Source organism: Anomaloglossus baeobatrachus, chromosome 9 (assembly GCF_048569485.1).
Source record: "Anomaloglossus baeobatrachus isolate aAnoBae1 chromosome 9, aAnoBae1.hap1, whole genome shotgun sequence".
Taxonomy (NCBI): Eukaryota; Metazoa; Chordata; class Amphibia; order Anura; family Aromobatidae; genus Anomaloglossus; species Anomaloglossus baeobatrachus.
The window spans coordinates 115,255,408-115,279,888 of NC_134361.1; the positions used below are offsets into that span (position 1 = coordinate 115,255,408).

At 46.3% G+C, this 24,481-nt stretch overlaps 1 protein-coding gene across 1 annotated transcript in view; it reads left to right on the forward strand.

The window, feature by feature from the left end:
• The window catches only part of ALG13 (ALG13 UDP-N-acetylglucosaminyltransferase subunit), a 302,253-nt gene that overhangs the window by 35,628 nt on the left and 242,144 nt on the right, over nt 1-24,481 (forward strand). The window contains exon 4 of the mRNA XM_075324885.1: nt 1,717-1,813. Coding sequence (XP_075181000.1) covers nt 1,717-1,813 — 97 coding nt within the window. The remainder of the gene's footprint in view (nt 1-1,716; nt 1,814-24,481) is intronic.

The following is a 24,481-nucleotide window of genomic DNA, read 5'->3' on the forward strand; positions in this document are numbered from 1 at the left end:
AGCCCGGTGGTGGTGGCCGCAGCAGCTTATAGGGCAAAAATGTGGCGACTGGTTCCCTTTAAGCAATATAATGGTAATTTTATCTGGTGTAGTAAGAATTGGAGACTTGATACAACACAAATCAAAGGAGTGGAAAGTTTACTGTTGCTTCTTGCAAATTCAGCACCTATTGCACTGCAGGATCCACAGCAGAAATCACCTGGATTCTGCTGTGGATGTGAAGTACCCAATAATTCACAAATGAAAAAGGAGGGGAGCCAGCACTGCTTATGAATGGCATGCAACAATGAAGAAATAAAAAGTGTAATATTCACAAATTCATTCCTACTGTAACAGTTCAATGAGATTTTTTGCAAATGATTGATCAATGATTTGAGCCCCCCTGCCCCGTCACAGCAAATCTCTATAGGGGGATCCCTAACGCTATATTATAAATTATTATTGTACCATAAGGTCTCATATAATGAGCAGGACCATATGAAAACACCACCTACCCGAGACATGTCTGAACCGCTCACATGCTGCCAGGACTGACAACCGCGAATAAAGGCAGCCCAGGTGCCAGTGTGTGTGGCAGAACCACACACACCAGCACAATGTCAGGACTGGCCCTCACAGTGCCAGACCAGCAAGCATGGATGAGGGCGGAACAAGGTTCAGGCAGGTGGTGTCTAAATAATGAAGCCTGTGGAGCAGGAGGCGGTGGCTGTGTGTGAACAAGCACCAAACTGAATTTTGATGGCGACAGAAGGAATTTGCAAACCACACTGGGCGTTCACGGCATGGTGGCGGTCAACCACCTGACCAGTAATTTATTCGCAGTTGTCAGTCCTTGCAGCATGGGAGTGATTCTGAGGGTATGTGCGCACGTTGCTTTTTACCTGCTTTTTTGCTGCTTTTTCTTCTGCGCTGTTTAATGCCAAAATGGATGTGTTCTTCTATTCAAGCAAAGTCTATGGGAATTTGGGTTTCTTGTTCACACTATGTTGTTCAAAATGCTGCCTTTTTGTGGCAGAACTTTGGTCAAAAACTCAGCTTTTCAAAGAAGCAACATGTCAATTGTTTTTGCCATTTGGGTTTTGCACTGCAAAGCTGAGTTTTTGACCAAAGTTCAGCCACAAAAAGGCAGCATTTTGAACAACATAGTGTGAACAAGAAACCCAAATTCCCATAGACTTTGCTTGAATAGAAGAACACATCCATTTTGGCATTAAACAGCGCAGAAGAAAAAGCAGCAAAAAAGCAGGTAAAAAGCAACGTGCGCACATACCCTCACGTTCCCCAGGTAATTGGTATTCTTATATGGTCCTGTTCAAGTCATTATATGAGACCTTATGGTACGATATTAATTTATAACATAGTGTAGGGACACCCCTATAGAGATTTGCCATGACGGGGCAGGGGGGGGCTCAAATCATTGATCAATAATTTGCAAAAAATCTCATTGAATTGTTACAGTAGGAATGAATGTGAATTTTACACTTTTAATTTTTTCATTGTTGCATGCCACTCATAAGCAGTGCTGGCTCCCCTCTTCTTTCCGATAATTCACAGTATTAAGTCGCATACTTCTAATTCCCTTGGATTTTTTTCCACCTGAACATTTTCCAGTGCATGTGCATGTGGATGGGGTTGTGGAAATATAGTCTTCAAACTATGACTGCATAGCCATATAACTTGAGGGGTACTTACTTGTTTTCCTTTTTTTTTCTGTAGCACGCTAGGAAACACACTGAAGACATTGGACTTGTCATCTCTGAAAGTTTTTCCAACAGGTCATCCAGAAATATTTGCAAATTTTCTAGATAAAGTTGTGGGCTTTCAATAGCAGTATATAAATGGACTATGGCATTAAAAATACTCTGCAATACTTGTAAAAAAAAAAAAAAAATGACGAGGATTCAAATCTATTTGTAAAGTGCAAAATACATTGCAGACACTTTGGATCGTATGGAGGACACAATTTGTTATAAATCACAGATAAAATGTGTCTGACTTCATTCTTCATATACGATAGAGTGGGAAAGTAGAAATTATTTCCAGGGCAGCAGAGTTGTAGTTTCAATCTTTTGTTATGCAAAATCCATCATCACAGCAACTCTGGTGCCTTTTAAAATGCTCTATTACTGGATTTGCTGGTAACTTGGTGAAAAGTTAACCAGCAAATCCAGTAACCTTATGACAGAGTATCAACATGGGTTTATGAGGGATCGATGCTGTCAAACTAATTTGATCAGCTTCTATGAAGAGGTAAGTTCAAGTCTGGACCAGGGAAATGCAGTGGATGTTGTGTATATGGACTTTTCAAAAGCTTTTGATACGGTGCCACACAAAAGGTTGGTACATAAAATGAGAATAATGGGGATAGGGGAAAATATGTGTAACTGGGTTAAAAACTGGCTCAGTGATAGGAAACAAAGGGTGGTTATTAATGGTATGTACTCGGACTGGGTCTCAGTTCATAGTGGGGTACCACAGGGGTCAGTATTGGGCCCGCTTCTTTTCAACATATTTATAAATGACCTTGTTGGGGGCATGCGGAGTAGAATTTCAATATTTGCAGATGATACTAAACTCTGCAGGGTAATCAATACAGAGGAGGATAATTTTATATTACAGGGAGATTTATGTAAATTGGAGGATTGGGCTGAGAAGTGGCAATTGAAGTTTAATGTAGATAAATGTAAGGTCATGCACTTGGGTAGAGGAAATAACATTTATGATTATGTACTTAATTGTAGAACACTGGGTAAAACAGACACAGAAAAAGACTTGGGTGGATGGTAAACTTCACTTTAGTGGACAGTGTCAGGCAACTGCTGCCAGGGCTAATAAAATAATGGGATGTATTAAAAGAGGTATAAGTGTTCATGAAAAAAATATAGTTCTACCTCTGTACAAGTCACTAGTGCGACCGCACTTAGAATACTGTGTACAATTCTGGTCACCGATATATAAGAAGGACATAGCTGAACTGGAGAGGGTGCAGAGAAGAGCCACCAAGATTATTAGAGGAATGGGTGGGCTGCAATACGAAGACAGGTTATTAAACTTGGGGTTATTTAGTTTGGAAAAACGAAGGCTTAGGGGGGATCTAATCACAATGTATAAATATACGAGGGGACAGTACAGAGACCTTTCCAAAGATCTTTTTACACCTAGGCCTGCGACTGGAACACGGGGGCATCCGCTACGTCTTGAGGAAAGAAGGTTTAATCATAATCACAGACGAGGATTCTTTACTGTACGAGCAGTGAGACTGTGGAACTCTCTGCCGCATGATGTTGTAATAAGTGATTCACTACTAACATTTAAGCAGAGCCTGCATGCCTTTCTTGAAAAATTTAATATTACCAGTTATGTATATTAGATTTTATGACAGGGTATTGATCCAGGGAACTAGTCTGATTGCCGGATGTGGACGAAGGAAGGAAATTTTTTCCCCATTGGAACTTGTTTGCCACATTGGGGTTTTCTTTGCCTTCCTCTGGATCAACATGTTAGGCTACGGGTTGAACTAGATGGACTTAGAGTCTCCCTTCAACCTTAAAAACTATGATACTATGAAAAGCCACCCCAAGGAAGCACGGAGCGTTGAGGTGGTGCAAAGGAATAACCATTACACACCTAGTGTGGGAAAGTGTTATCTGCTTGGGTGATGAGGCTCCTGAAGAAATAGGAGTCTGGAAAGCCCTCACCCTACGATGTAAACTGAAGCCTTTTGGCCCCAATGCATAATCCTTTACAAGGCCCCCAACAATCCAGGTTCTTTAACCCCTTCAGCCCCCGGGCACTTTCCGTTTTTGCGTTTTTGTTTTTTGCTCCCCTTCTTCCGAGAGCCGTAACTTTTTTATTTTTCTGTCAATCTTGCCATATGAGGGCTTGTTTTTTGCCGGACAAGTTGTACTTTTAAATGAAACCATAAGTTTTACCATATGGTGTACTGGAAAACAGCCAAAAAATTCCAAGTGTGGAAAAACTGCAAAAAAAGTGTGATGGCACAATAGTTTTTGGGATGTTTTATTCACAGTTTTCACTATATGGTAAAACTGATGTGTGGCTGTGATGCCTGAGGTCGGTGCGAGTTTATAGACACCAAACATGTATAGGTTTACTTGTATCTAAGGGGTTAAATAAAATTCATAAGCTTGTCCAATAAAAGTGGCGTACGTTTTGCGCCATTTTCCGAAACCCATAGCGTTCTCATTTTTTGGGATCTATGGCTCAGTGACGGCTTATTTTTTGCGTCTCGAGCTGGCATTTTTAATAGCATTTTTACGCAGATGCTATGTTTTGATCGCCTGTTATTGCATTTTGCGTAAAACATGCGGCGACAAAAAAACGTAATTTTGGCATTTGGAATTTTTTTGCCACTACGCCGTTTACCAATCAGATTAATTGATTTAATATTTTGATCGGCATTTCTGAACGCGGCGATACCAAATGTGTGTATATTTTTATTTATTTATTTTTTTAACCCTTTAATTTTCAATGGGGTGAAAGGGGGGTGATTTGAACTTTTAGGGGTTTTTTTTAAACTTTTTTTTTTTATACTACTAGTCCCCCTAGGGGGCTATAGCGATCAGCAATCCGATCGCTCTGCCCTATCTGCTGATCACAGCTACACAGCTGTAAACAGCAAATATGGTCACTTCCTGATTCATTCGGCTCCGGGCCGAGTAAAAACGAAAGTGACTCGTCATACCTACAGGCGTCATCACATGACCCTGTGCTACCATGGCAACCACTGAAAGTCAAATGATCACTCATGTGACTTCCGGTGGGGGCGGCGGTAAGTTAAAATCCTGGCCGCGCGTATATACATCTCGCTGCCAGACTTTGGGGTTAATATTACGGGTGGAATGCGATTCCACTCGTAAAATGCAGGCACACATGTTGGTTGTTGAAAACAGCTGATATGTGCGCGGATCGCCTCATCCTGCCTGCGGCAGGGGGCGGGGCTTAATGTCACACGCTCCATGACTGATATATCCGTCAAAGGTCATAAAGGGGTTAAAGCGCCTCTCCTAACATTTTTTTTGTTTTTTTTCACCGCTGGATTGGTGCTTTAAATCAAAGTCTCCTGCCTGATACTCACCGTTCAGCGGCTTCACCTTCTATCACCGCTGCTTTGTTGGTCACAACTCAATACAAGACTATGAGAGCCTCATTATGGCCTTGTTCTGCTCTCATAGAGATGCACTTGGAGCTTGTGCTGCAACTTCTGACTTGTGGCCTGTCAGAAGTTACTGTCACAAGAGGACATTTTGGTAAATGGTAAAGCTGCTAGGTGAGTATAAGACAGGAAGATAGGGGGCATAGATTTAAAGCACCACTCCAGCGCTGAAAACATTAAAACACTGAAGTGGTGCTTTAAGAGTATTGGTTGTCTCGTATGCACCAAAAGGAGGTTTTGTGCCCTCCCCAAACTTTAAAGCCTCGTTGAAACGGCAACACCTGCACTCAGTAGGCTACAGAGATGCACCAGCTCAAGCTCAAAATCCATGTATCCTGGAGCACAAGCACGCTGTACTGGATTCACCAATTGCACAAGACTGCATCACAGCTTGGTAAAAGTATAATGCTTGGTTTGCAATTGCATAGATTATAAAAAAATGCTTTTATTAAAGGGAACCTGTCAAATAAAAAAATCGGCACACTCAACGTTATGATGCTCCGCCTTCCTTTAAGATTTTTACATTGTTTTCATTTTGGTTTTCACTAGTGAAAAACAAATCAGTATATATCATTAACCCCTTAAGGACGAAGCCAGTTTTGTACTTAATGCCCAGGCCATTTTTTGCAATTTTGACCAGTGTCACTTTATAAGGTTATAACTCTGGAACGCTTCAATGGATCCCGGTGATTCTGAGATTGTTTTTTTCGTGACATATTGGGCTTCATGTTAGAGGTAAATTTAGGATGATTTTTTTTATTTTATTTGTGAAAAAATATAAAATTTGACAAAAAAATTAAAAATTTTGCAATTTTCAAACTTTTAATTTTTATGCCCATAAACCGGAGAGTTATGTCACACAAAATAGTTAATAAATAACATTTCCCACTTGTCTACTTTAGATCAGCGCAATTTTTGAAACAAAATTTTTTTGGGGTTAGGAAGTTAGAAGGGTTCAAAGTTCATCAGCAATTTCCCATTTTTTTCAACAAAATTTACAAAATCATTTTTTTAGGGACCACATCACATTTGAAGTGACTTTGAGAGGCCTGGGTGACAGAAAATACCCAAAAGTGACACCATTCTAAAACCTGCACCCCTCAAGGTACTCAAAACCACATTCAAGAAGTTTATTAACCCTTCAGGTGCTTCACAGGAACTAAAGTAATGTGGAATGAAAAAAAATAAAAATTAACATTTTACCTAAAAAATGTTACTTTAGCACTAATTTTCTTACTTTTTCAAGAGGTAACAACAAAAATTGGACCTCACACTTTATTACCCACTTTCTTATGAGCGCGCCGATACCCCACATGTGGTCAGAAACCTTTGTTTGGGTAAATGGGAGGGCTCGGAACGAAAGGAGCAATATTTGAATTTTGGAAAGCAAAGTTGGCTGAAACAGATTGCGGGCACCATGTTGCATTTACAGATCCCCTAAGGTACCTAAACAGCAGGAACTCCCCTCAAGTGACCCCATTTTGGAAACTAGACCCCTTAAGGCTTCTATCGAGGGGTATACTGAGCATTTTGGACCCACAGGTACTTCACAGATTTTGATAACGTTACGTTGTCATATTGAAAATTGTCATTTTTTTCTCAAAAATGTTGCTTTAGCATCAATTCTCTCACTTTTTCAAGAGGTAATTCCAAAAATTTGACCCAAATGTTTGTTACCCACTTTTTTATGAGCGCGGTGATACCTCACATGTGGTCTGAAACCTTTGTATTGACAAATGGGAGGGCTTGGAACGAAGGAGCAATATTTGAATTTTGGAAAGGAAATTTGGCTGAAAAAGATTGCGGGCACCATGTTGCATTTGGAGGACCTTTAAGGTACATAAACAGCAAAAAACCACCACAAGTGACCCCATATTGGAAACTAGGCCTCTCAAGGAATTTATCTAGATTATTTGGCGAGTACCCTGAACCCCCAGGTGCTTCACAGAAGTTTATAACGTTGAGCCATGAAAATAAAAAAATAAAAAATTTTACCACAAAATTGTTACTTCAACCAGGTAGGTTTTTTTTCACAAGGGTATCGGGAAAAAAATCACCATGAAATTTATTGTGCAATTTCTCCTGAGTTTGGTGATATCTTATATGTGGTGGAAATCAACTGTTTGGGCACACGGCAGGTCTTGGAAGGGAAGGAGTGCAATTTGACTGCAAAATTGACTGGAATCAATAGCGGACACCATGTTGCATTAGGAGAGCCCCTGAGGTGCCTAAGCAGTGGAGGTCCCCCACAAGTGACCCCATTCTGGAAAATAGACCCCTCAAGGAATTTATCTAGATGTTTGGTGAGTACCCTGAACCCCCAGGTGCTTCACAGAAGTTTATAATGTTGAGCTGTGAAAATAAAAAAAATACATTTTTACCACAAAATTGTTACTTCAATCACATAGCTTTTTTTTTTTTAACAAGAGTAAAAGGAAAAAAAGCAGCATAAACTTTATTGTGCAATTTCTCCTGAGTATGCAGATACCTTATGTGTGGTGGAAATCAACTGTTTGGGTGCAAAGCAGGGCTCGGAAGGGAAAAAGTGCCATTTGACTGAACATTTGGCTGGAATAATTAGTGGACACTATGTCGCATTTGGAAAGCCCCTAAAGTGCCTAAACAGTGGAGGCCCCCCCACAAGTGACCCCATTCTGGAAACAAGACACCTCAAGGCTTTTATCTAGGTGTATATTGAGCATTTTGAATCCACGAATACTTCACAGAATTTGATAAGCTTAGGTTGCCATGTTGAAAATTTTCATTTCTTCAGCGCTCTATTGGGAGACCCAGACGATTGGGGTATAGCTACTGCCCTCTGGAGGCCACACAAAGCACTACATTAAAAGTGCAAGGCCCCTCCCCCTCTGGCTATACCCCCCCCGTGGTATCACGGGTTCTCCAGTTTTAGCTTTGTGTGCGAAGGAGGTCAGACATTCCATGCATAGCTCCACAGATTTTAGTCAGCAGTAGCTGCTGACTGTTTCGGATGGAAGAAAAGAGGACACATATAGTGTCCCCAGCATGCTCCCTTCTCACCCCTGGATGGTGTTGTAAGGTTGAGGTACCTATTGCTGGTACAGGGCTGGAGCCTGACATGCTGTTTTCCTTCCACATCCCCTGGTAGGGCTCTGTGGAAGTGGGATCCTGCCGGCCTCTCAGCTCTGACGCCGGGCTCCATCCACAGACCCATTAGAACCTGATGGAGACGGAGCAGGAGTACGATCAGGGACAGGCCCTGCATCATACAGGTACTCTGTGTCCCCGGCAGGCACAGACACACTCCGGGCTGGCTGGGTGTTGTAGTGCGCCGGGGACCGCAACGTTGGAGTTGGTGTCCCTACAGATTACTGGGGGATTGTTTGTGTATGGGAACGCAGCGCCGACCCCCTCTGGACCGGGCGGCGCTGCTGTGACTTGTGGTGCGCCGGGGATCCGCCGTCCGCGCTTTTACGGCGGCGGCGGTTATAAATTGAGTCCCCGGCTTTTTGGGCCTAGGACGCCGGCAGCTCCGATTCGTTCCCGCCCCCACCCTGTCATTCAGGGTAGGGGAGAGACGCTGTTCGCTAGCAGCGACGAGGGCTGGAGCCTGATTTACATGCTCCAGCCCTCACACTAGGCACAGAGGGAAGCAGGCTTCCCGCTCTTAGCCAGGAACGCCCAGGGCCCGCCCCCCTTTTCTCTCAGGACGCCGGCAGCCATTACATGCAGTCTGGCTGGAGGAAGGACGCAAGGCTCTGGGAGACCTGGACTAGGGGCTATCTGGCGACCACACACCCGCTTTTTAAGCGGGCGGTAAGCGATTTTTTCTGTGCTGGTCCCTCTAGTGCCTCACGGTGTATCGGTGTACTGTGTAGGACAGATGATAGCCCCAGCCACCCTAAGCGAGCTCGCTGGGAAAGACCCTCGACGTCATCACACTGCTCAGGGTCTCAGCGCAATCAGTCTCCCTGTGATGTGTCTGATGAGAGTGATCAGGAATCCATTCCTGGAACCCCTCTCAACCTGGATACCCCTGATGGGGATGCCATGGTAAACGACCTTATCTCAGCCATCAATAGGCTGTTGGATATTTCTCCCCCAGCCCCTTCAGCAGAAGAGGCGGCTGCGGAGCAGGAGAAGTTTCGTTTCCTTTATCCCAAGCGTAAATTGAGTGCTTTGTTGGATCACGCTGACTTCAGAGAATCAATCCAGAAGCACGACGCTCACCCAGAAAGGCGTTTCTCTAAACGATCTAAAGATACGCGTTTCCCTTTCTCCCCTGAGGTGGTCAAGCGCTGGACACAGTGTCCAAAGGTAGACCCCCCGATTTCCAAACTCGCAGCTAGGTCCATAGTTGCAGTGGAGGATGGCGCTTCACTTAAAGATGCCAATGACAGACAGATGGACCTTTGGTTAAAATCTGTCTATGAAGCTATCGGCGCGTCGTTTGCTCCGGCATTCGCAGCCGTATGGGCACTCCAGGCTATTTCAGCTGGCTTAGCAAAAGTGGATGCTATCATACATCCAGCAGTGCCGCAAGTGGCGCACCTTACCACGCAGATGTCGGCGTTTGCGTCTTACGCTATCAATGCGGTCCTAGAATCTACCAGTCGCACCTCAATGGCGTCCGCCAATTCGGTAGTTTTGCGCAGAGCCTTGTGGTTAAAGGACTGGAAAGCAGATGCTGGTTCCAAAAAATGTTTAACCAGTTTGCCTTTATCTAGAGATAGACTGTTTGGCGAGCCATTGGCTGATATCATTAAGCAGTCTAAGGGTAAAGACTCCTCTTTACCACAACCCAGAACAACCAAACCTCAGCAGAAAAAGTGGCAGCAGAGGTTTCAGTCCTTTCGAGGTTCGGGCAAGACACCATTTACCTCGTCCAAAGGGACTCAGAGGACGCAAAGAAACTCAGATTCGTGGCGGGCTCACACGCGCCCCAAGAAAGCAAATGGAGGTACCGCTTCCAAAGCGGCTACCTCATGACTTCCAGCCCCCTCCCTCCGCATCGCCGGTCGGGGGCAGGCTCTCCCGCTTTTCCGGCATTTGGATGTCACAGGTCAAAGACCGGTGGGTGACGGACATTTTGTCTCGCGGGTACAGAATCGAGTTCAATTCTCGTCCTCCAGCTCGGTTCTTCAGAACCTCCCCACATCCAGACCGAGCAGATGCTCTGCTGCAGGCGGTGGGCTCCCTAAGAGCGGAAGGAGTGGTGATCCCAGTCCCTCCTCAGGAACAAGGGCAAGGGTTTTACTCCAATCTCTTTGTGGTTCCAAAAAAGGACGGCTCGTTCCGTCCTGTTCTGGACCTAAAACGGCTCAACAAACATGTGCACGCCAGGAAGTTCCGGATGGAAACCCTGCGTTCTGTCATTGCCTCAATGTCCAGAGGAGACTTCCTTGCCTCAATAGACATCAAAGATGCTTATCTCCACGTGCCAATTGCTACAGAACATCAACGTTTTGACAGGGGTGCAATCTCTTCTGCAGGGCCAGTTGCATCCCTTGCGGCGCCTCATGCATTTCCTAGGGAAGATGGTGGCAGCCATGGAAGCAGTTCCCTTTGCGCAGTTTCATCTGCGCCCACTTCAATGGGACATTCTCCGCCAATGGGACGGGAAGTCAACGTCCCTGGACAGGAAAGTCTCGCTTTCCCAGACGGCCAAGGACTCCCTACAATGGTGGCTCCTTCCCACCTCATTGTCTCAGGGAAGATCCTTCCTGCCCCCATCCTGGGCAGTAGTCACGACAGATGCGAGTCTGTCAGGGTGGGGAGCAGTATTTCTCCACCACAGGGCTCAGGGGACGTGGACTCCGCAGGAGTCCACCCTTCAGATCAATGTTCTGGAGATCAGAGCAGTGTATCTTGCTCTACTGGCCTTCCAACAGTGGCTGGAAGGAAAGCAGATCCGAATCCAATCGGACAACTCCACAGCGGTGGCATACATCAACCACCAAGGAGGGACGCGCAGTCGGCAAGCCTTCCAAGAAGTCCGGCGCATTCTAATGTGGGTGGAGGACAGAGCATCCACCATATCCGCGGTTCACATCCCAGGCGTAGAAAACTGGGAAGCAGACTTCCTCAGTCGCCAGGGCATGGACGCAGGGGAATGGTCCCTTCACCCGGACGTGTTTCAGGAAATCTGTCGCCGCTGGGGAGTGCCGGACGTCGACCTAATGGCATCCCGGCACAACAACAAGGTCCCGGCATTCATGGCGAGGTCGCGCGATCAAAGAGCTCTGGCGGCAGACGCCTTGGTTCAAGATTGGTCGCAGTTTCAGCTCCCATACGTGTTTCCGCCTCTGGCGCTCTTGCCCAGAGTGCTACGCAAGATCAGATCCGAGTGCAGCCGCATCATACTCGTCGCTCCAGACTGGCCGAGGAGGTCGTGGTATCCGGATCTGTGGCATCTCACGATCGGTCGACCGTGGTCACTGCCAGACCGACCAGACTTACTGTCCCAAGGGCCGTTTTTCCATCAGAATTCTGCGGCCCTGAACCTGACTGTGTGGCCATTGAGTCCTGGATCCTAGCATCTGCAGGATTATCTCAAGGAGTCGTTGCCACAATGAGACAAGCTAGAAAGTCGAATTCGGCTAAGATCTACCACAGAACGTGGAAGATTTTCTTATCCTGGTGCTCTGCTCAGGGAGTGTCTCCCTGGCCATTTGCATTGCCCAAGTTTCTTTCCTTCCTGCAATCGGGGTTAGAAAAGGGCTTGTCGCTCAGCTCCCTTAAAGGGCAAGTTTCGGCACTATCCGTGTTTTTTTCAGAAGCGTCTAGCACGTCTTTCTAAGGTGCGCACGTTCCTGCAGGGGGTCTGTCATATTGTGCCCCCGTACAAGCGGCCGTTAGATCCATGGGATCTGAACAGGGTACTAGTTGCTCTCCAGAAGCCGCCCTTCGAGCCTCTGAAGGAAGTTTCCTTTTCTCGGCTGTCACAGAAAGTGGCGTTTCTTGTTGCGATCACATCGCTTCGGCGAGTGTCTGAGCTGGCAGCTCTGTCATCCAAGGCTCCCTTCCTGGTGTTCCACCAGGACAAGGTAGTGCTGCGCCCTATTCCGGAGTTTCTCCCTAAGGTCGTATCCTCTTTTCATCTTAATCAGGATATATCCTTGCCTTCGTTTTGTCCTCATCCGGTTCACCGGTATGAAAAGGACTTACGTTTGCTAGATCTGGTGAGAGCACTCAGAATCTACATTTCCCGCACGGCGCCCATGCGCCGTGCCGATGCACTTTTTGTCCTTGTCGCTGGTCCGCGCAAGGGGTTGCAGGCTTCTAAAGCCACCCTGGCTCGATGGATCAAAGAACCAATTCTAGAGGCCTACCGTTCTGCGGGGCTTCCGGTTCCTTCAGGGCTAAAAGCCCACTCAACCAGAGCCGTGGGTGCGTCCTGGGCATTACGTCACCAGGCTTCGGCTCAACAGGTGTGCCAGGCAGCTACCTGGTCCAGTCTGCACACTTTCACCAAGCATTATCAGGTGCATACCTATGCTTCGGCGGATGCCAGCTTAGGTAGAAGAGTCTTGCAGGCGGCAGTGACACCCCCGTAGGGGAGGGCTGTTTTGCAGCTCTAACATGAGGTATTTCTTTACCCACCCAGGGACAGCTTTTGGACGTCCCAATCGTCTGGGTCTCCCAATAGAGCGCTGAAGAAGAAGGGAATTTTGTTACTTACCGTAAATTCCTTTTCTTCTAGCTCTTATTGGGAGACCCAGCACCCGCCCTGTTGTCCTTCGGGATGTTTTTTTTTTTGTTGTTTGCGGGTACACATGTTGTTCATGTTGAACGGTTTTTCAGTTCTCCGATGTTATTCGGAGTTAATTTGTTTAAACCAGTTATTGGCTTCCTCCTTCTTGCTTTGGCACTAAAACTGGAGAACCCGTGATACCACGGGGGGGGTATAGCCAGAGGGGGAGGGGCCTTGCACTTTTAATGTAGTGCTTTGTGTGGCCTCCAGAGGGCAGTAGCTATACCCCAATCGTCTGGGTCTCCCAATAAGAGCTAGAAGAAAAGGAATTTACGGTAAGTAACAAAATTCCCTTCTTTTTTCACAAAAATGTTTCTTTAGCATCACATTTCTCACTTTTTCAAGAGGCAACAACAAAACGTGGACCCCACAGGTTGTTATCCAATTTCTTGTGAGCGCAGGGATACCTCATATGTGGCCAAAAACCTCTGTTTGGATAAATGGGAGGGCTTGGAATGGAAGGAGCACCATTTGAATTTTGGAAAAGTTGAAATAAATTGCGCGCACCATGTCACATTAGCAGGGCCTCTTGGGTACCTATACAGCAGAAAATAGGGGGGAAGCCAGCACTGCTTATTTCTCACTCTTAGGCTATGTGGCCATGATCCAGCGACACGGCGTCTAGTACACAGTGTCAGCCTTCCTGCAGAGATGTGAGTGTTGTCCACAGGAGAACGCAGCTGCCCATGCCCACGATTTGGGTTCAGGCTGCTGTGGACTTTAGTTCTATTCTACCTGCAGAGAACACTCATCTCTGCAGCATAAATTGACATGATGAGGCTCGGCAAGCTGCGCCACAGGTCGGTTTATACTGCAGAGAAAAGCACAGTGGGCATGAGATTTCTAAAAATCCTTCCACTGTGCTTCTACTGCACAACGCAGCGTTATGGATGCAGGGAAAACACTCTGCGCCCAAAACGCTGCAAACCCTGATTGTGGGCGCACAGCCTAAAATGCTACAATGGATGAATGGATAGAGGTCAAACATATATAACGTCCCACCCCCTGCATATTCTAAGCTGGCGCCCTTCAGTGACTTTCATGTGGCACTAAAGGGTGCCTAGCCTTGTATTTAGCCCAAAAAGAAAAAAAAAAGAATTAAAATAAATGACGTGGGGTCCCCTCTATTTTTGATAGCCAGCTAGGGTAAAGCAGACAGCTGTAGCCTGCAAACCACAGCTGACAGCTTCACCTTGGCTGGTGATCAATTTGGAGGCCTCCCCAAGCTGTTTTTTTTTTTTTAATTATTTATAAATAAATAATTAAAAAACAAAACAAACGTAGTGTCCCCCCAAATTAGATCACCAGCCAAGGTGAAGCTGACAGCTGGGGTCTGGTATTCTCAGGGTGGGAAGAGCCATGGTTATTGGACTCTTCCCAGCCTAAAAATAGCAGGCCGCAACCTCCCCAGAAGTGGCGCATCCATTAGATGCGCCAATCCTGGCGCTTCGCCCCAACTCATCCCGCGCCCTGGTGCGGTGGCAAACGGGGGTAATAAATGGGGTTGATACCAGATGTGTAATGTCACCTGGCATCAAGCCCAGCAATTAGTTATGTCACAGCGTCTATTTAATACCAGACATAACTAATTGACAGTAATAATAAAAAAAATTGACAACAAAAAAAAATGTATTTGAAAAACAAAAACTCCCCAAAAACATTCCCTCTTTGGCCAATTTATTGAAAAGAAAAAAAAAAAAAAATCGGGTCCCTGCTGTAATCCATTGTGAAAGTCCCGCGGCGATTCTGGACCTTCTAGAATATGGGGGGCACGTTCAGGGAACGTATCCCCCATTTTCTAGGAGTGCAGACCCTCCATTTGAGGAGAGTGGGTGCAAAGAATTTGCACCCACTCTCCCCGGGTCACAGCTGCAAACTGCCGAGCAGCAGCCAGCGTCTGAGTCAGACACAGGAAGCTGACAGCCGCGCTCTGCAGTGTGACCGGTGTCTGCTGTGAAGGAGGAGGGGGCCGCGGGGGATCAGAGCTGACAGGTACGGGGGACACCGGGGTGGGAATAGGGGGTGACCTGGCAGGGCCTGGGGAGCAGGTTTCTGTCGTATGTGTCATAGCACATGCGACAGAAACCATAGGAAAGGGGGAAATGCGGCCGGCGCGCTGCTGTGCGCGCCGGTATGTGCAGCGCCATGTTAGATTTTCGGGGGGAAGGGGGTGGGTGGGGGGACACTTTGGCGACACCGGGGGACCGGAGAGGACCGGGGGATGAGATTTATCTCCCATCTGACATGTTTGTTTATGCCAGATGGGAGATAAATGATTTTTTACCGGCGCGGTCATTTACTGTAACCTGATCATCGGTATACGGTGTATACCGGTCATCAGGTGAGCGGGGACCGGAAAAACCGGCCAGAATCATGATCTCCAGGGTCTCAGCTACCCCCGGCAGCTGAGACCCCGGACATTTTCTGACTCTGGGGGGCGCTAGACCCTTTTTTCCGACCACCGTTAAAAAGCGGCGGATCGGAAGAAGTACCCTAATTTGTCGCCGTTAAAAGGCGTATCGGCGGTCGTTAAGGGGTTAAAGGGAACCTGTCACCAGATTTGGCGACTATAAGCTGTGGCCACCACCAGTGGGCTCTTATATACAGCATTCATAATCAAGAGCCCAGGCCGTTGTGTAGAACGTAAAAAACATCTTTTTTTTTTTTTTTTTTTTTTATACTCCCCTGTAGAGCGATCTTCAAATGTTCAATGCTGCTCTCGATCCGGCACCCCCTCTATCTTGTGCAGTCGCTGTCCTCCTTCCCAGCCTCGTGTGGATGACGTGTCCTACGTCATCCACACAGTCCGTCATTGTGCTCCTGCACATGCGCACTTTGTTCTGCCCTCAGTAGGGCAAATAAAAGTGCTGTAATGCACAGGTGCAAGGAAAGGTTGAAGGCCGCCCGTGCATGCGCACTAAAATACTTTTTTCTCTGAGTAGAAAGTAGAAAGGGACAATATACAGATAGAATAATAAGTAGAAGATCTGTAGAATCTCCTAAGAGGTCCCAATAGCAAGGGGCAAAAAATGATCAGTCAATATTACCTTGCGACATGTCAGGGCAGCAGTGGTGGAAGTGTCCGGGCGTGGGGGCGGGGCCTCGACGCGCGTTTCGCCGATAGCTTCGTCAGGAGGCGAAACGCGCGTCGAGGCCCCGCCCCCACTACAGATCTTCTACTTATTATTCTATCTGTATATTGTCCCTTTCTACTTTTACGGGCCATCTTTTCAACTCTTTACACCTTGCATCATTTTTCCCTTACATTGCCACGTGTCAGTAGGCTTTGCCATCTGGTGGTATGTCCTGGTACTGCTGGGTTGTTTCCTGGCAGGCTGTTTCCATCTAGCCTGTCCTCACTGTGTCTTGTATCACCTGCATGTATATCAATAAATTTTGTATTTCACTTTGATCATCTGTGGTCCTCTTCTCTTTGTATCCCCACCTCTATTTTGGGAAATTGGGGCTACAATATTTTAGGCTATATACTTCAGTTTTAGCTTAGTGTCTATAGGAGGCACATCTCTGCAGACTACTGCAGCAAGAATTTTTTGTTTTCAGAGGGCGACTGTTTCCTTCGGGGACCGATTTCCCAAAACCATCAACAGGCGGGAACGCGGAGTGTCGCCTCCCCATACACCCTCCTGCGACGCTGGATCCTGGGCTGTTACTCACTGGACGACCGGTCTGATGGCACCGATTTTTCCAGAGCCCTGAGCTGATAAATTTCCTCAGTCCCTCTGGCAGGCTCTGCACCAAGGGTGACCAGACACAGCAGGCGTCAGAATCTCCACACTGGAGCTGAGGTGAGATCCTCCCTGAGGCCTGAAACACACATCCGTGAAACACGTGCGTGTTTGGTCCGTTTCCGTGTATACCGGAGACACGGACAAACGTGCACCAATGTTATTTAATGTTTGAGGACACATGTGCGTTTTTCATTAAGGTCCGTGTGCGTGCTACGTTTGTGTCTCCGTTTTGCACGGAAGCATGTCCGTTTTTAGCAGGCAACACGCAGCACGGACCCAATGAAAGTCAATGGGTCTGTGCGCACGTCCGAGTGACACGGACGCATCTCTGTTTGCTCCCTGTACGTTTTGTGCTTTTTTCATGTGATGTCTTTTTTCTGTTTCGATCTCTCCCTCAGTCCGTCGGTCTCTCTGTCTTATCTGTCCCTCTCGCTGTCTGTCTGTCAGTTCCCCCCCTCTCTCATACTTACTGTTCCCCGATCCGCGGCGCTGCACTGCTGTTCTCTAAACTCCGGCAGCTTTTCCTCTTTTGAAAAAGCCGGCCGCGCATTAATCAATCTCGTATTCCCTGCTTTCCCCGCCCACCGGCGCCTATGATTGGTTGCAGTGAGACACGCCCCCACGCTGAGTGACAGGTGTCTCACTGCACCCAATCACAGCAGCCGGTGGGCGTGTCACTAGAATATAGCAATAAATAAATAAATAAATAATTAAAAAAAACGGCGTGCGGTTCCCCCCAAATTTAATACCAGCCAGATAAAGCCATACGGCTGAAGGCTGGTATTCTCAGGATGGGGAGCCCCACGTTATGGGGAGCCGCCCAGCCTAACAATATCAGCAGCCGCCCAGAATGGCCGCATACATTATATGCGACTGTTCTGGGACTTTACCCGGCTCTTCCCGATTTGCCCTGGTGCATTGGCAAATCGGGGTAATAAGGAGTTATTGGCAGCCCATAGCTGCCAATAAGTCCTAGATTAATCATGTCAGGAGTCTCCCCGAGATACCTTCCATGATTAATCTGTAAATTACAGTAAATAAACACACACACCCGAAAAATCCTTTATTAGAAATAAACACAAACACATTCCCTGGTTCACCAATTTAATCAGCCCCAAAAAGCCCTCCATGTCCAGCATACTCCAAGATGGTCCAGCGTCGCTTCCAGCACTGCTGCATGGAGGTGACCGGAGCTGCAGAAGACACCGCCGCTCCTGTCACCTCCACGCAGAAAATGAAGAGAGCCGCGTGATCAGCTGTGCTGTCACTGAGGTTACCTGGATCCAGCGGTGGATGCAGCGGTGGCCGCGGGTAACCTCAGTGACAGCTCAGCTGATCGCGCTACTCACCGCCGCTCCGGTCAGCTCCACGCAGCAACTGAGGTGAGTAGCGCGATCAGCTGAGCTGTCACTGAGGTTACCCGCGGCCACCGCTGCATCCACCGCTGGATCCAGGTAACCTTAGTGACAGCTCAGCTGATCGCGATACTCACCTCAGTTGCTGCATGGAGCTGACAGGAACGGCTGTGTTTTCTGCAGCTCCGGTCACTCCATGCAGCAGAGCTGGAAGCGATGCTGGACCAACCTGGATTACGCCGGACATGGAGGGCTTTTTTGGGCTGATTAAATTGGTGAACCAGGGAATGCGTTTGTGTTTGTTATTTCTAATAAAGGATTTTTCAGTTGTGTGTGTTTATTTACTGTAATTTACAGATCAATCATGGAGGGTGTCTCGGGGAGACGCCTGACATGATTAATCTAGGACTTATTGGCAGGTATGGGCTACTGGCCCATATTTACCACCGTACATGGAAAACTTTCCCTTTTTGATTCTTTTTTTTTTTTTGCAGTCAGGTTGCAAAAGGGGTTGGCCCTCAGCTCCCTTAAGGGGCAGGTTTCATCTCTCTCAATATTCTATCAATGCCATCTAGCTTGCAATCCGCAAGTCAAGACCTTCCTCCAGGGCGTTTCCCATCTAGTTCCCCCGTTCAAACGGTCTCTGGAGCCATGGGACCTCAATCTCGTTTTGGACGGTCTCCAGAGGTCCCCCTTTGAACCTCTTAAGGAATCTTCTCTTGCTCTTCTCTCCTGGAAGATAACATTCTTAGTGGCGATTACGTCCATCAGACAAGTTTTGGAATTGGCAGCATTCTCTTGCCGCGAACCCTTTCTGATCTTTCACCAGGATAAGGTGGTTCTATGCCCCCTTCCAGATTTTCTTCTGAAGGTTACTTCCCCGTTTCATTTGAACGAGGACATAGTTCTGCCTTCCTTTTGTCCACACCCAGTCCATAGGGTGGATAAGTCTCTACGTTCGCTAGACCTTGTGAGGGTTTTCAGATATTACGTATCCAGGACAGCCTCTTTAGAAACATGGACTCCTTGTTCGTCATTCCTGAAAGGCCTATGAAAGGACAGGCAGCTTCATAGGCAACGCTGGCTCGCTGGATTCGCATTGCGATCCAGGAGGTCTACCACTTGCAACTCAAGCCCATTCCTAGTGGGCTGCGGACTCATTCCACGCGAGCAGTTGGCGCCTCTTGGGCCATTAGGCATCAGGCTTCAGTGGAACAGAGGTGTAAGGCTGCGACCTGGTCTTGCCTACATACTGTTTCAGAGCATTACCAAGTCCATACTCAGGCTTCGGCTGAGGCGAACCTAGGTAGGAAAATTCTGAAAATGACAGTAGAGCACCTATCTCAGTAGGCGCTCCTGGCTATCCGGGACTGGTTCCTAGTCCTTGGGTTGCGTTGTTTACCCACCCAGGGACAGCTTTAGGACGTCCCATGGTCCTGTGTCCCCCAATGAGGCGTCAGAGAAAAACGGATTTTTGTGTACTCACCGTAAAATCGTTTGCTCTTAGCCATCATTGGGGGACACAGCACCCACCCTGTTGCCCTCTTGGGCCTTAATTTTTTGTTTCTCAATACTTTTTTGTTATGAGTATTCACTCACGTTTGTTGTTACTTGTTCTCCTACTGCTTGTGTACTAAAACTGAAGTAGCCTGGCTGAGCCAGGGAGTGTATACTGTAGGGGAGGAGCTAACATCTTTGCATCTACTTAGTGTCCTCTTATGGATAAGCAGCATAACACCCATGGTCCTGTATCCCCCAATGATGGCTAAGAGAAAACAATTTTACGGTGAGTACACAAAAATCCGTTTATCTGCCCTCAGCAGGACGGGGAAGGAGAACAGTGACTGCTCAAGTTGGAGGCGGTGCCGGACCCGAGAGCTGTGTCACTCATTGGACCCAACTGTCCTCCTATGTGACTATAATAAAGGTGTTTTTACATTCTGCAGAGTGGTCTGGGCTCTTATATACAGCATTTCAGAATACTGTATGTAAGAGCTCAGTGGTGGTGGCCGCAGATTATAGTCGCCAAATCTGGTGACAGGTTCCCTTTAATGATATATACTGGCTGTTTTTCACTTGTGAAAACCAAAATAAAAAAAAAATATAAAAATCTTAAAGGGAGATGGAGCATCATAGCATTGATTGCGCCGATTGGTTACTTGGCCCCGTTATTACATATAAAACCCCTGCACTGTGCACTTTTTAACCACGCCTCTTGACAAAGCCACCCCTGGTGAAACGCACCACCTGACCTCCTGCAGTGTCTCAAGGTATCTTTTTGTCCTAATTACTGATTGTTCATGGTAAAAGAGGGGTACCTATTAGGTTAATATAGAGTACTATTTCCAGTAGTTACCTGTTAGGCTAGGTTCACATTTCTGTCAATTTGTATCAGTCACAATCCGCGGCTATGGTAAACAACGGAATCCGTTTGGCGGATTCCGTTGTTCCCATAGACTTGTATGAGCGGCAGATTGTGACTGATGATGCTGCGTTGCATCCTCCGCCTGACTGACCGTCGGGCAGCAGGAACGCAGCATGTAGCGTTTTTTGAGCAGCGGAATCCTTTTGATTCCGCTGCGCATGCTCTCTCTCGGCAGCCGAACGATCAGCTGATCGCCCGGAAGCCGCCTTCTGTGAGTGATCAGCTGATCACTCGGTGGCCGGCTGCTGTGAGCGATCAGCTGATCACCCGGCAGCCGCCTTCTGTGAGCGATCAGCTGATCACTCGGTGGCCGGCTGCTGTGAGCGATCAGCTGATCCCCTTTCGGCCGCCTTCTATGAGCGATCAGCTCATCGCTCATTAGCCAGGAGATCATCTGTTCGCTCTCAAAAGCCAGTGGCCGGCTAATAAGAGCGATCAGCTGATCTCTCTCTCTCTCTCACGTTATACAACGGAATCAGACAATGAATTCTATTCTTGTCATCCGTTGTACAACGCATCAGTCACAAGTGTCAAGCAACGCATGTGACTGATGCAAAACAACGGAAATGTGAGCCTAGCCTTACCCTTTCTAATCCAGTCTGGATCACATTCCTATATGATGCCTTGGGCTCAATTGTACAGGTTGCCATCTAGTGGCTTGTTTTGGTGGTGGTTTGTTTCTGGGCAATTTTTTCTATTTTTTTTGCCACTACTGCATTTCATAATGTTCACATTTATTATTATTAATACATTTAGTATTTGATTATTTATCTTTGGCTCTTCTCTTTTTTGTAGGTCCCCTGCACTTGTGGTTATTTATTTTCATCTGGGGTACCACTTGTTTTTTGTTTTATGTTTGTCTTTGAACCTCCTCCTTAGGGAATTTTTGTAGGTTTATATTATCTTATATACACTACGCTAGAGTGCTGTATATAATGGCTTACTGGTGGTGGCCGCAGCTTATAAGGGGAAAACCTGGTGACAGGTTCCATTTAAGGCTCTAAAACTTCAGTATTTTACAGATCAATCAATTCACAGTCACACAGACTATGCAGCTACAGCACCTCCCTATCTTAGGCCTCCTTCACATGTCTGTGTTTCCAGTATGTGTGGTATCCATTTTTTGTTTTGTTTTTTTTTCACCACACATACACATTATAACCTATTGGGCTACTCACATGTAATATTTTCACAGACTGTGTCCGTGTGAACCACACAGACATGTTTTTTTTTCCCCCAGTATCACAGATGACAAGGGCCTATACAAGTCTATGGGTCCGTGAAAATGTGCCATCCGTGTGCTTAACATTGAAAGTATTGGAGAAGCTTTGTAATATCTTTTTCTTTTGCCATACCGGAAAAACACAGATGACATACTGATGGAAAAACAGTGATGACACCGGTACTGGTTTTACACATACACATGTGAAGGGGGCCTTGAATCTTTGGATGATTGATATTGGGAGTGCCGGTCAGTCTGTGAACAATGTGTTTCAAACCTCGTGCAGCAATAGAACACAATCAGTCTTAACATTTTTCTTTCCCTATGTGTAATGAGCTCTGCACTATGATCTCCTATCCCTACACTGTAAATGCATATAATGGCACTGCTTGGCCAGCTCTCATTTTTTATATAGGCTTTGATTCTCCCTCCACGTTGGTTGCGCTAGACCATGTGATGTGATGGTGTGGCACAGAGCTTTTTGTTTTTGGACGATCTAATAAAAACCGTTAACAGAGAGCAAAAGAGAAGGGTGTTTGATACTGCACCAAAGGATCACAGGAACAGGTGTTTAGATTAATGCATCTTTATTTCATCCAGGTCTACGCGTTTCCGGAGCCACTGCCCCCTTCCTCAGGACCGTCAGGAAAGACAAAACCTCAAATCTGTCCTGGTGGACACCAGCATGCAGATAAATAGACAAGATAACATGATGACACCACCCCTTCTTGAAAAAAAAAAAAAAAAAGGGGCGGGAGGAAACAGTAAAAAAAATGTCCATGCTGATGTACTAAATGTATCTTTACAAATAAAATTAAACCATGACTGGTATCACATAATCGCAAATGTCAGTCAGGATACACATATTGGGTCAAGAAAAATAATAAATTATGAAAAACCAAAAAACCTGTGTTTTTTGGTTTTTCATAATTTATTATTTTTCTTGACCCGATATGTGTATCCTGACTGACATTTGCGATTATGTGATACCAGTCATGGTTTAATTTTATTTGTAAAGATACATTTAGTACATCAGCATGGACATTTTTTTTACTGTTTCCTCCCGCCCCTTTTTTTTTTTTCAAGAAGGGGTGGTGTCATGATGTTATCTTGTCTATTTATCTGCATGCTGGTGTCCACCAGGACAGATTTGATGTTTTGTCTTTCCTGACGGTCCTGAGGAAGGGGGCAGTGGCTCCGGAAACGCGTAGACCTGGATGAAATAAAGATGCATTAATCTAAACATCTGTTCCTGTGATCCTTTGGCGCAGTATCAAACACCCTTCTCTTTTGCTCTCTGTTATCTGCCAATTGGGTGGCTGCAGCCTTGGATCAGATTCTACATGCGAATACAGTTGTTGTGACTCTCACAACGACATCTGGTGAGTAGTTTCACCCTCCTCCCACCCCTTATATACTGGGGTAAGACCCTATATGCGCTTTTCTCTCCACAGATTTCTTGTCTAATAAAAACCGTTAACATTTCTGAGAATTTTGCATATGATAAAAATTGATTACTTATGGAAAATAAAAATGAAAATAAATGACAATCCGATCCAGCGCACTGATGGCATGTGAATTAGGCAGCGACCTCGGCCTGAGCTTGATCTGAGAAATTATTAAACTTAACATGGCACATGAAAAAGCATCCGCGCACAGTCTGTGGAAGTGATCAAAAACAGAAATGTTTACAACAAATCTGATGCATGTGAACAAATTCTGATTCTTGCGCACAATGCAATTCAAGGTTTCAACAGCAAAAGTAGCAGAGCAGCACCTCACTGGTTGTAGTTTGGTTATGCTACAATAGTATCACAGACACCAGGATGGGACATTGACGCAGACATTGTAAATATATTCATGTCAATGTTTAAGTGTAAATAAATTAAAAAATATGGGTTGATCTTGTTAATGGCTTTATGCACACTAATATGATGTATGCCATAATTTGTATCTATTTTCTGCTACTGTAAGCAACTTTTTTTTTTTTATAAAATGTAGGTGGGCCCTTCACAGCTGAACAAATTTTACACTAGATTTGACTTTATTATTGTATGGAAGCCAGAGATTATCATGGGGAGTGACACGGCAACTTGGAATGGGGGTGCCTAGACTGGACCTCAGGCTGCGGACCCTAAGGTGTCCCTTATGCTAGAGGTACTTCAGATGGTGAAGAGGTCTGGACCACTAGCGTAGCCCTGATTCCTGATCAGCACTGGTCTAATAACCCTGGAGAGGGCTGGGACAGAAGTGATAAATCCCACAATAACAGACATCCAAGGAACATGTTCCACCATCTTTTCAAGGGCAAAGGCGGCTGTGAAAGGCCTTCACTAACCTCTGTTCATAGCAGCAATTCACAGGCCAGCAGGAATTAACTCCTGCTAGACCGATCATCAGTGAGCACAAAGCTGGTCGACACTTGGCTCTGACTAAGCGACTCAGAAGCACCAGGTGGCGTGTCAGACTCTGCAGTGTGAACAGGGTCAGAAGTCGCCATAAGACCTGGTGAGTATAGAGCAGAATCCCATCTGACAGAGATGTACCAAGTTTACTAAGGCCTCTTTCACACGTCAGTGATTCTGGTACGTTTGTGCTTTTTTTTAGGCCCGTTTCACACGTCAGTGAAAAATAGTGACGTTTTTCACTGGCGTGTAAAACACGCACATGTCCCTGCGTGTGCCGTGATTCACGGCACACGTGGGTTGTCTAAGTGCAATCCGGGCTCCGTTCTCCGTGGCCCGTGATTGCACTTAGAAAACAACTCACCTGTGCCCGCTCCCGCTCTCCATGGTGCTGATCGCTCCCGCGGTGCAGCATCC